The sequence below is a fragment of the Pimephales promelas genome, chromosome 11 (genome assembly GCF_988280905.1).
Source record: "Pimephales promelas chromosome 11, fPimPro1.hap1.1, whole genome shotgun sequence".
Classification (NCBI taxonomy): Eukaryota; Metazoa; Chordata; class Actinopteri; order Cypriniformes; family Leuciscidae; genus Pimephales; species Pimephales promelas.
This window is the reverse complement of record NC_142779.1, coordinates 12,972,738-12,985,076: the sequence shown is the minus strand read 5'-3', so window position 1 is coordinate 12,985,076 and position 12,339 is coordinate 12,972,738. Positions and strand designations below refer to the sequence as shown.

Below are 12,339 nucleotides of genomic sequence, written 5' to 3'. Positions count from 1 at the left end.
ATAGCTCTTATTATACCATTTTATCTTAATGTCTAATTTGAAGGTGATGCCCTTATGTGTTTGCCTATATTTAAAGAGTTAGTTCACCCAAAAATGTAAATTTTGTCATAATTTTCTCACCCACATGTTGTCCCAACACTGTAGCCTATGGGTTTCTTCTGTTGAACACAAAAGAAGATATTTTAAAGATTGTTGGTAACCAAAAAAGCACACAGTTGATGGATCCCAGTATTTGTTTGTGTTCAACAGAAGAAAGAAGCTCATTTAGGTTTGGAACGACATATGGGTGAGTAAATGATGACAGAACGATTTTCACTTTTGGTTGAACTATCCTTTTTAACACCTTATAGGCTACATGTTTTTGTATTTGAATACATGTATATCCGCATTAAATCCATTCCATAACGCCTCTCACAGGAATGATTCGTAACTGCAGCTGTAAGGCGCTGCGTGACCTCAGTCTTCCTCCGGATAAAAGTCTGTGTAGATGATTATCTATTTGATGGAGGTGTTTCCGTTTCTGTCTCATTTTCTGATGTAACGCAGAGGATTATTTGCAGAGGAACATTTCATGAGACTCAAAGAGAAGTAGCCTTGTCGACTTCGTGTTTTAAAAAAGTTCCCTTAAAACAGGTGAACAGGGTTCCCCATTACAACCGACTGACAGACGGGTAACTCTTCAAACAGAATTCAGCATCAGATTTAGAAGTGTTACCTTGACAACGAGATTACAGGATACTGAAACGAATTTAACTTTTATAGAAATAATAATACAAACAAAACTGTATAATGGCGGAGGAAGACAGTTTTTCATACCTAAAGACATTTCCTCAGGTGTTTCCTGTATTTCGAGTTCGTTCTTTAAGTGACACTTCTGCTTTTAGATCCAGAATATTCACCAGGCTCCGCTCAGCATGCTCAGGTAGGATGATCTTTATTAACATTATTATTATTATTATTATTATTATTATTATTATATTTAATTGATTATTTTAATCAATGTCTGATTGTGCCAACAATCATATGTGCAGGAGCAGTAATGCCCTTTTCAGTGATGTTTGACCTAATTGATTGACCTGTTTTCTGAAGGAATATTGTTATTATTGTTATATATGTTATTTACTTTGTTATATTGATTTTTTTTTGTGTCTCTTTATTTTTCAAAATGTCCAAACGTTTATTATGTGTATTAGGCGTTCCATTGTCTGAATCTAATGAGAATATGTTGATATGTTGTTGTGTAATTTAAGACTGCACGGAAGATTACATCTGGTGGGCCTTTATGCAGTAGCCTTGTCCGAGCACTGGTTTCAATTCAAGACCGCTTGCAAACAGGATATTGACAAATCATGCATGCGAGCTGATAAATGACCATGCATGCTCTTGCAAAAGATAAAATGACAAAACACAATATATCTTCGGTTCCTAAACACATGCTGCCATTTGAGGCTATATCTGGAATAATAATAATAATTAAAAAAAACCTAAGTTCAGCAGTGATAATATCTTAAATATCTTTAAGAATGATGTCTTTTGAATTCATAATGATTCAGTCAAATAACAAGGGCTTAAATAAACCAATATACAGCATGAATTGCAATCTTAATAAGCTACCATTTATGTTTTTTTTGTTTTGCTTAATCATGACATGAATCACGAAAAGTCCTAAAGTGTAATTCTTGTAAAGTTTTGTGTAGGCCTGTGTTAAATGTTTTGTTGTCTGTTTCTCGTCCTACCACACAGGACAGATATCATTTCTAAACCAACTGTATTTAGTAAACACGAGTCTGGTTGAAAGGTTATCACCCACATTGTCCTGTAACCTTTAAGTTAAACTTGAGCAGCAGCCCAGTTGTCTGACACATTTTTCAAGCACAATCTCTGATGAAAGGTTGTCTCATATGGAAATTTGTCAGAAGTACTAACAGTTCAAAAGCTTATATTGTTAAACTCAGTGTTCTGTTTTATATACAAACTATTCATAGTTCAGATGTCCAAGGCAAATAGAATTTTTTTTTTTTTCAAATGGCCTCTGTGCACTTTCCGGCTAATTGCCTCGTTATTGATGCTGTTACTGGATAGCCATATAAAAAATCATTCCTTTGTATGACTTGAGACACATCTTTGGTAATTTTGAGCTGAGTGAGATATCTATAGAAATGACAGTTTAAAACCACTTCCTGACAGCTCACCTTTCAGTTAACCATGCTCAAGCTTTTTATTCTTATTTTGTTTTTGTTCTATCAAGGTTCTAGATATAAATTGAGTCGTTTATTATTATGAACTCTGTATGTGGGTCACATATTCACAGATAAACAGTTAAGAATTAAAAAATGTTCTTCAGAGGTCTGTTTATATGTAAAATGAATTCAGTTAAAGTGCCTCACGTGTCTGTGAACAGTTAAAGATTTCAGTGTTTTGTTTTAGACATTGGCCTTAAAGTCTAACTGTTCAGTACAGTTTAAACTCAATTGACAGTGGCATTTCAAGTACAGAAAATTATTTTGACAAAACAAGTATATTTTGGTTATTGTGTTAAAAAAAAAAAAATAATTCTTTTAAAATGAGTGCTATAAGACTAATGCTAATGTAGCCCCAGTAAGTAACTTTATCAAAAAATACACAATGATAAATAGATTTTACTTTAAATCACTGTTTACATCAGCAAACTCCATCCACTTCAGTAACATATAACCAGAGGTTCATCCACCTTGAGAAGTAGTCCCAACGGTAATGGGCAATTTCGAAAACATATTGATTAAACTCAAATTATAAAGAGGACTTAATAATTAATGTAAGTGCTTTATGAAAAATACTTTTCCTTTTAAACCCTCCATTTACAATACTGTAAATGACTGTGTCATTTCTGCAATACTGTAACATTGTTACAGTATTGAACACATTAGCTTTGCCTGAATAAGTTCCATTTTAAAACACTGGGCAGTCGTGGACTAATAGTTAGCAAGTCTGACTAGTAACCCAAAAGTTGCTTGTTCAAATCTAGTTAGGTGCCTAGCCTAACCCCTAATCGCTCCCCCGGTGCCACAGCATATGGCATCCCAATGCTCCGGATGTCATGGTTTGCAATATGTGTGTTCACTATTCACTTCTCCTAATGTGTGTGCACTAACTGGATGGGTTAAATGCAGAAGTCAAATTCCGAGTGGGATACCATACTTGGCCTTCACATGTCACTTTCACTCTGTATAGTTTAACAAATAATTACATACATAATGGAAAAAAGAAACTAATAATCAACATTATTCCTGTTGATAAAACTTGAAAATTCTTTTAAATATGCAACAGCACAGTTGAACTGATTTTTGTGCTTTGTTGTTGACACCTGGGCTAGAATCTTTCTTGTAGTTTCACCTCGTGTCCACCAGGGTGTGTGTTCCTTCAGATTTCCTTGGACGTTAGCTTCTCTCCTTGTCAGTATGGCTCTGAACCCTTGTGTCTAATGTCCAAGAATCACTCTGTGCTGAAATGTTTGAAGTCTAACCCCATGACTGTTTTTCACAAAGCCTCACATTAATATTTCATAATGTCTTGCTTGTGTTCCTGCAACCACTTAATGCAACTTAGTGTACATCCTCTGCCTGCTATCACTTCACAATCTATATACAGTCTTTACAAAGATCCCGTCAATGCGTTTCGAGAAGGGGACACGTTTAAATATACATCCATCAGTGGTTTGCTTTCGACGCAACCGGCACTTTGTCTTTCACACTGTGCGACATGGTGAAAAGGCACTGAGAGAAAGCCTCCACACACTCTGTTTGTTTGGATGAAATTGTAGGTTTTGCTTCCTTTGATGCTGGTGTGAGCATGTGTGCCGTCCTTTTCTGCACACAATTAGTCATGTAATGACAGAGATGGAGGCCAGCGGAGCCGGGCTGCCGAGAGTGGCTGCCCTTTACTAATGATGCGCTGGAGACAGAACTCGTTAAACACCCTTCTCGTTTCTTTACCCTCTTAAAAGCTTGTTTTTCTCACCTCTGGATGGATTTTTAACAGTCTTTGAATAAGAGTTTCATGGTAGATACCGAGTGTCAACACCGACTTGTTATTTGAATTCATTCTTTGTGATACAGACGATATAGAATTCATGAACTAAGTTTTATGATAGTTGCTTTTATTGAAGCAAGCCGCTTTTACGCACCACTTTTTTCATGTATAGAAATAAAGAATTAGTAAAAGCTAACATATGTCAGTTTAACATATTGCTGACAAGGCTGTAACTTGTCAATGGTACAAGTATAAGATGCCAATGGCGGCATAATAAGTCAGAGGGAATCAGAGAGAAAGAGTGAGAACGGACACTGAAGACCATCTCACTGCATAATAAATTTCCAAAGCCAGCATTTTTCACGTTAGAATGGTAGAATAAACATCTTTTTAATTTTCTCTAAATAAAGGCTTAACCAGAATTTAGATGTGCATGTAAAGGTTGTCATTGATGTTGACTTTGTAGAGTAGAAACGGTGGTACCTGTGGTTCCTGACAGGTATATTCCTTAATGTCCACCAGCCTTTCTGTCTCATTCTCTCACTCTCCCATCCACCTTTTCTCCTTCTTCATGTTCAGCTTCATCTTTGGTAGGAGCGTAAAGCAGCTCTATGCGTCAGACAGTGTGGGTGTTCTCGGCAGACACACAAAGGGCACATGTGAAGATGGGCCATCATGCCTTTCATCTGTAATTGCTATGCTCCGTTGTACTTTTAGAGCTGAGTGGATGGGGATGGCATCTGCAGTTATGCAACATTTTAACTAAAGGATGTCTATTTACTGATTTTTTTTGTGCATTTTGAGCTAAGACACACATCATATGTGCTAATTGAGCACCCACAGAAAAATATGAAATATTCTCTCTTTTATTTTAACAATTTTTTAAAACATTTTTTTAGACACGATTATAGTTTTTTCATGAGTCAACCCAGCAGGGCAATGTTACTTAGTATTGTCAGTCTTGGTATGGTTTTGGTTACAGTTAAAAAAAGTAATTGTGCTGGGTATGGCTTGGGTCATAACATAACCTGCTTTTGTAGCGTGTAAATCAGTGACGGCACTATTACTTAAAAGACTCAAATATTTCCATCACACTATGTGCTTTTCTCTCAGCACTGGTTAACTTAAAAAGCAAAAGGTAACTTCACTTGGTTAAAATGTCACAGTCTAGTTTCACAATAGCAAAAAAGCACACAGGAATATCTCAGTGTGTTGCTTGCAATAGTGCTGTTTCAACAACACAGGGAACACTAATTAATTGCTCACTGGACTTTGACTACTAATATATGAAGAGTTCAGATGCAAAAGCCTCTAAGTGCCATTTGAAATTTTCTTCTAGAATGATCATTTTTATCAAGCTTGTATATTTAAGTTCAGTGATTTCACTTAAATGGCAATGATGATTACCTATAAATTGTTATTTGAGTGAAATTACTGAACTTAAATATACAAGTTTGATAAAAATCATCATTCAAGAAGAAAATTTCAAATGGCATTTAGAGGCTTTTGCATCTGAACTCTTCATATATATATATATATATATATATATATATATATATATATATATATGTATATATATATATCCCCTGATTGATGTGTTTTATGCTTAGTTTAGATTACTAGCATTAACTGCTACCAGACCACTTAACAATGGACCGGTACCGGTAAATGTAAGAGAGAAAGGACAACCACTACTTTTTTATTTTTGTTTTTTTAGAAAAAACCCGTGCATGTATGCCGTGCATCTCCATTCATTTAGTCTGCTTAAAGACTGCCCCTCCACAATCCACTGCTATGACTGATATGAAAGCATGTCACAGTTGCTGTCGAATAGATCTGAATGGTGAAGTGTGTAATTTCTTCACAATTACGGTCAGCAAATGGATTTATAAAAAAAGTTCACATTATAAACTAGTCAGGACAATGTTTCAACAGCTCAGGGCTACAGATGTCTTGCATAGTTGTTTTTGCATGTTATAATAGAAAATATTTTAAGATTAAAACTTTGTTCACTGTGTCCCAAAAGGCCAAGTCCAAGTCAAGTTTCAAGTCTTTGTTTTATTTAGTGCTTTCAGCTAGATATTGTAATTAACAGTGTTTTTAAATATCAAATCTGATTTCTACTTTAAAGAAGTCTAATGAAGCACACAAAGTATTACTTCAATCATTCATTTTTATTAATCAATTTTTTAACATTTTTATTCACAATCAAAAACTATTTCTTTCAAACTACGTAACTTTATACCGTTTTGGAACAAAGAGACTGTCGCCATGAGAGGAAAAAAAACTGAATGTAGTCTGTTGCAGTTGTCTGTTGCATGATGGGTAATGTGGTCTTTCAGTAAGTGCCGGCAGTAAAAAAACCCATGCATAAATAAGCGTTACAGTAAACAAACATAAAGAACAATATTTCTGTCTGTGGGATTAGCCGATATAAAAACACATCCTGACTCAATAAACCAATCTGTGGAAATGAGTCGAACAGATTAATTTTGAATAATTGGTAAATTTGAATATATTCACATGGTAGCAAATACTTTGGGTCAGGGGAAAGGTCATGGAAATGTGTACTTTAAAAAATGGACAGCAAGCAAGTCTTTGATTGTGTGGAACACCACTGCTCACCTTTGGATTAAGATTATCAAAATAGGAAAAATGTGGCTATATTTTTACTGTTTGTTGTTCATTTATATAACCACTTTCCCAATGGGTGATAAATATGCGTGCGTTGCGATGCATCACGTGTGTATAAAGTAACGCTGGCTTGGTGTGTTTGCTGCAGCATATTTTGATAAAGAATGAATGAATTAATAATGAATAGGAAAGTGTTGTTGTTTCATAGTGTCATGTAGGGTAATAAAGAAAGAATGTGATACCAAAAAAAGTCTGTCTCCAAGTCAAGTAGAGTCAGTTGTTCACGAGTCCAAGTCAAGTCGCAGACTCGAGTTTCCATCTCTGTTAAGCAATAACATTATTCATCTTAAATTCAAATACGCTCTATTAAACAAAGCATTAATCCATGGAATACTTAGTAGGTTTTTAATCGCAAAAAAAAAAAAAAAAAAAAACGAAAAGGTGTTTTAACAGTAAAGTGTTAGTTCACCCAAAAATGAAAATTATGTAATTTATGACTCATCCTCATGTCGTTCCAAGCCCGTAAGACCTCCGTTAATCTTAGAACACAATTTAAGATACTTTAGATTTAGTCCGAGAGATTTCTACACCCCATTGAAATTGTGTGTAGGATATACTGTCCTTGTCCAGAAAAGAAATACAGATATCATCAAAGTAGTCCATGTGACATCAGTGGGTTATTTAGAATGTTTTGAAGCATCAAAAATAGATTTTGGTCCAAAAATAGCAAAAACTATGATTATTTATGAGGTCTTACAGGCTTGGAAACGACATGAGGGTGAGTCATTAATGACATAATTTAAATTTTTAGGTGAACTAACCCTTTAAGGCTGCTCTATGCTTGCTCTAAATTCTTTGCAAAGACATAATGCATACTGAACAATGCTGCTCTGATACACCCAAGTCTTTAGTTTCAAAGTACACAATTGTACTGCTGCGTAGATGCATATATGCCACCTTTGAACATCATTAATCATGCAAAGACACCAAAATGCCACTTAAAGAAGCACCTCTGCAGTATAAATATGGCAACATCTCACTGTTCACTTATAAAATATCAACTAGTGCAGTCATGTAACCCGTGAGCAGTGCTGCTTTGACCAATGCCAAGAAAATGTTTAGGTTCATGTGAGAGCCTTTAGCCTTCAAGGATGAGCTTTGAAAACCTACTCGTTTCCCGTACAGCCACTGAGGAACATCTCATGCGGTGATTCATCCTCTCTGAATTTCAGCCAATTCTTGATGTCAGGATGCAACACGAAAATAGATTGGGAAGAAATTCGTACAGATTCTCACTCACGATTGACGTTCATCAAGCCCACATATGCGAGGCCATGGCCTGCTCTGACCCTGACATGGTGCACTTTCCTTTGGAATGTAGCACATCACATGCACCGGCAAGCGCTTCACTTATGTGCTTCACCATGTATAACATGTAAAACAACTTAACGCCGCCGATAATACTGTCGTCTGTTTCAGCTGGACGCAAGTATTTTAAGGAAGGCTACAGAGCTGTCTCACGATACATCAACTCACCCCTCCTCCCCATTCCCTGTAGCCAACGGCGATAGCTGAAAGCCCCAGTGGACTGGGAGGTTCCACTTGATGGGCTCAGACTGGCTCAGTCAGCTTACTTTAATGGAGGTAATGGCTGTTTGTCATACTCCAGCCGTGCACCACTGCAGAGAAGGCTGCGAGAGCACCACAGGAAGTGAGGAGAGAGAGAGAGAGAGAGAGGGGGGGAGTCAGAGAGAGAGAGAGAGAGAGAGTGAGAAAGGAAACTGAAGACCATCTCACTGGAGCAGTCGATTTTTTTTAATAACCTTCCAGTCATGGAACATGCCTGTAAGTCCTCAACTTTTTGACACTTGTACAGCATGTGTATGTCAGTGTGTGCATGTCGATACATACAATACTCTGCTTAAATGAGATCATAATGTTTCTAACATTTTTATTAGGCTTCATTCTTATTAGGTTAAAATTCCTTACTCTAGATATTTTGGTCTGCAGAAGAGTGTAAGATTGCAGTCATGTTGTTAGGAAGTCTTGTGTGAAATTGATGATCTGTTGAAATCTACGCTCTTTAACATCCCTCACATTGTATTGATGTTTTCATTATCGGCTCACATTCTGGGAATCCAGTTAGTGTGATGTTTAATCATTGAATGAACACATAGAGGCTAAGCTCTGGTGCTGTGTATTACTGCCCTATTTTTGGTCAGTGTCATATGATGTTCCATTGGATTTGCAATGCGTATTTGTGTGTCATACAGTAGCATGGAAATGCTGCTAGTTGGTTTTGTCTCTCATTCTGTCATTTATTTTTGACAGCAAAGAGGAAATCTGACAGAAATAACTTGCCTGTGAATCTATGTAAATCGTACAGGAACTGTGGTATTACTACTCACAGGTGTCATGTAAATCAAAATAGAGCAGAAGTTTTTGTAACGACATTGATATTCTGTTTTTCTACCTAAAATACATTTCAAAGTCTTATGTGCATGTGTGTGTGTTTGTGGCTCGCTGTGATAATGCCTTTGACAGAAACTACAGAGGCGATGCCTCTGGATATTTTGCAAAGGAAATTCATATTTGTTTTGGAATGGTTTGCATAAGCTTTCAGGTTTGGGGTTTTGCTTGGTCACTTAACATATTTACATACAAGCTGGGGTATTATTTGATGGCAGGAATTGACATGAGGTCATTCGTGCTTTGAAAAAGTTAGTCACGGTGTTACTGAATGGATCTGCTGCATCAGTGGAAATGGACAGGAAATGTGGTTTAACCTGTTGTTAAAATGAAAGAGGCATGTGACTTACTGTTTACGAAATCCATTATATGTGGAAGCATTTTTAACTCTATAAAGCCTACTGTGACTGTATCATTTTGAAAATTATCAACAGAAAAGTTGTTTATTTCTTTAAAAAAAATAATATTAATATGGGTGTATTGTTTATCAAATATGATACATTAGGCTTTTAAAGAAGAATGTTAGTCTCTCACCTACAGAGCTTTGATAAGCATTTCAATCTTATTACTAAGACACAATTTTGGGCGATATAGACTATTGAGTTATAACTGATATGCATTTTATGTAAGTAGCCTCCTATAATGTCATAAAGATCTCATTGATTTTACATTACAAGCTATCAGATTTTTATTTTACTTTTTGGCCATATAAATATCAGCAGCTGCCAATTGTATAAAATAGTTTTGCTCAGTTTGGGCTACTAAATAAGGTGTTTTTTTACTCCTTGAGTATGAGCTCCGCATTCTCCAATATCATACTATAGACCAATAGAAGTATAAAATACAATAAAGAAAAATGAAAGAGTATTTTTGAAAAATATATTTAAAATGATGTACTCTAACAGTATATATTAAGTAGAAAAAAGGTGTTTTATTTTACATGAATGGGTCTCCTCATGGGGGCAGCCATATTGAGATCACATAAATACTACTCCCATTCCCTCAGTAATGCCTGTTATTTGAGACTTTTACTCACATAAATTCATAAATGAATCATGTCTGACTGCAGAGAGCCCCTCCATGACATAGCTAAAAACATTAGCAAGATGCTACATTCTTGTTGCTAGTTGTTAAGATTGGTCAGCAAAACTCTACATTGTGATGCAGTAGCTAGTAGCTTAGAAAATAACCTCTCTTTCTATTCAAAACTCTCAAGTTCTCAGTCAGTGTTAAAGACAAGTAAAGGCGAGTAAATAAAATACCTGTGTAAAACTTATACTTTGCCTCTAACTCAAACACCGGTGACTCTAACAATGTATTAGCCAATGGCTTATACACATTATTTAGTCACCTAGCATGAAAATTTAGTCGCATATGTGAGTAATTTACTTTTTTTAAAAAGTACAACGATAAGGTATTACACCCCCTTCATTAAACACAATGAGGGTTTATGTTTAGTGTCTCTTATCAATGTTGATGGGCAGTGTTGGCTCGTCTAATTTTGGGAGCATCATCCGCATTTGTTTCTCTGATTAGTGAAACTTAATGCTCTCCACTGGCCCTCGGATGTACTATTATTAAATGTCCCGGATTTTCAAATAAGCCATCCGTGCTGGGGAAAAACACTTACAGGCAGGATGTCAAGTATTGATCGACAAGGTTTGCCATACCTCGTTGTTCTCCCAACAGGAGCCAGAAGTCTACAGAAACATTTACAGCAATACATCATCTGTTTGGTCTAAAATGTTTTATGTTTTTAGGTGATGTTTGGTTAATAAAACGGCTTATGTGTCATGCACTTACTGTAGATATAGAAACATGCATGAGATAATTATCTTTAAATCTCAGCAACTTAAAGCTTAAATTCTATGGTTTTATTATATACTGTATTTGCATACCATGATGAGGTGCAATAATCTTGTTTTCTAACACACTACAACTTTTCTCTGGGTTTAGAGTTAATAAATAAATCATCAGAGCAAAGGAAAGAACTAAATGGCATCACTTAAACAATAATTAGCTGCTATTTTGTGCTGAGATTGGCTGTTAATAATTGATCAGCTTTTCCTACATCTTTTCCAGTGATGCTGCAATTAAGTTTCGGACGGTCCTTGCACCCATTTAGGGGATTGTGGGTGAACTCTAAAGGCATGAAGTGATCATTTCTATTGGCATTGTCACAAATCTCTGCATGCATTACATCGTACTAATGCCGACATTTCACAATATAAGGGGGCAAAGCTTGTGGTAGACCATGAGCTAATGAGTAGTGTATTAAAGACTAATGCATAGATGTTTTTTTTTTTTTTTTGATAGGATGCAAACATATCCGCTTTATACTTAGTAGCTGTATGCCATTAATGTCTTCCCATATTTACTCAGGCTGCACTCTAGAGCAAATGGACAGATTTTTGTCCAGACTTGTGTCTCTAGGGATATCTGACTACATTGGAAATCAGATTAAGGTGTTCTCAAAAGAGACCTGGTAGAGCATCTGTATGGCGTGCATGTGTACTAACAATCGTGCCAGTAAGTGAATTCACTTTGTTTAATTTAACAGATTTAATTATTAAAATTTGTGACAAACATTTCTGACAATCTGAGATATCTCAAATAGCAACAAAATACATGAAAACATATTCATATAGAAGTTTACAGAGATGTATAGTTTTCAATCAAATGTGCCGAGTACACACATTTGGTCAATAGATGGCAGCATTCTCCGAGATACTGTCCGGGAAGTGTGTTGTGATTTGGTGACTCAATACGGTCCTTCTATTTTTAAACCTGGGCCATGGCCATAATCGATGCATTTCAGGAATCCATTAGAGAATATGGTGATTATGTTTTTTTTTTTTTTTTTTTTTGCATATTAATGTACAGTAGCTTTCTATAATAGTTTCCCAGAGATGTTCTTTAGCATTGAGATATTCTTTCTTCTGTTATTCTTCTATGGCTAAAAATAAACCGTTTGTGTGGCATGACCATCTGCAGAACACAATGGAGAAATCAATGGTGACTTTAAAATGAATTGTGGCCTTATTACTGCATTGTTTTGGCAGTAGTTTGGTTTAAGTGGATTCTTTGGAGTCTATGTGTGTCTCTGTCTTATGTGTTTAATATGTGATGCGCGTGAAAGCGGTTATCATAGTACAGATGGTTCCCTGTCAGTGTTAACTGAACAGATGCAGACAGACCATGATATCAGAATGGCATGCCACCCTGACC

The 12,339-nt window shown here is 35.9% G+C and overlaps 1 protein-coding gene across 5 annotated transcripts in view; it reads left to right on the top strand.

Annotated features, from left to right (window-relative positions):
- The first annotated feature begins 546 nt into the window (after positions 1-546).
- The window catches only part of phactr2 (phosphatase and actin regulator 2), a 36,655-nt gene continuing 24,862 nt past the window's right edge, over positions 547-12,339 (top strand). For 2 of the 5 annotated variants that reach the window (XM_039672903.2, XM_089116992.1), the window contains exon 1: positions 547-922. In XM_039672903.2, the coding sequence (XP_039528837.2) occupies positions 790-922 (133 nt within the window). In that variant the 5' untranslated portion in view covers positions 547-789. Of the gene's footprint in view, positions 923-8,376; positions 8,488-12,339 lie in introns of those variants that run through there. The other 3 variants (XM_039672906.2, XM_089116994.1, XM_039672908.2) reach the window with 3 other exon arrangements.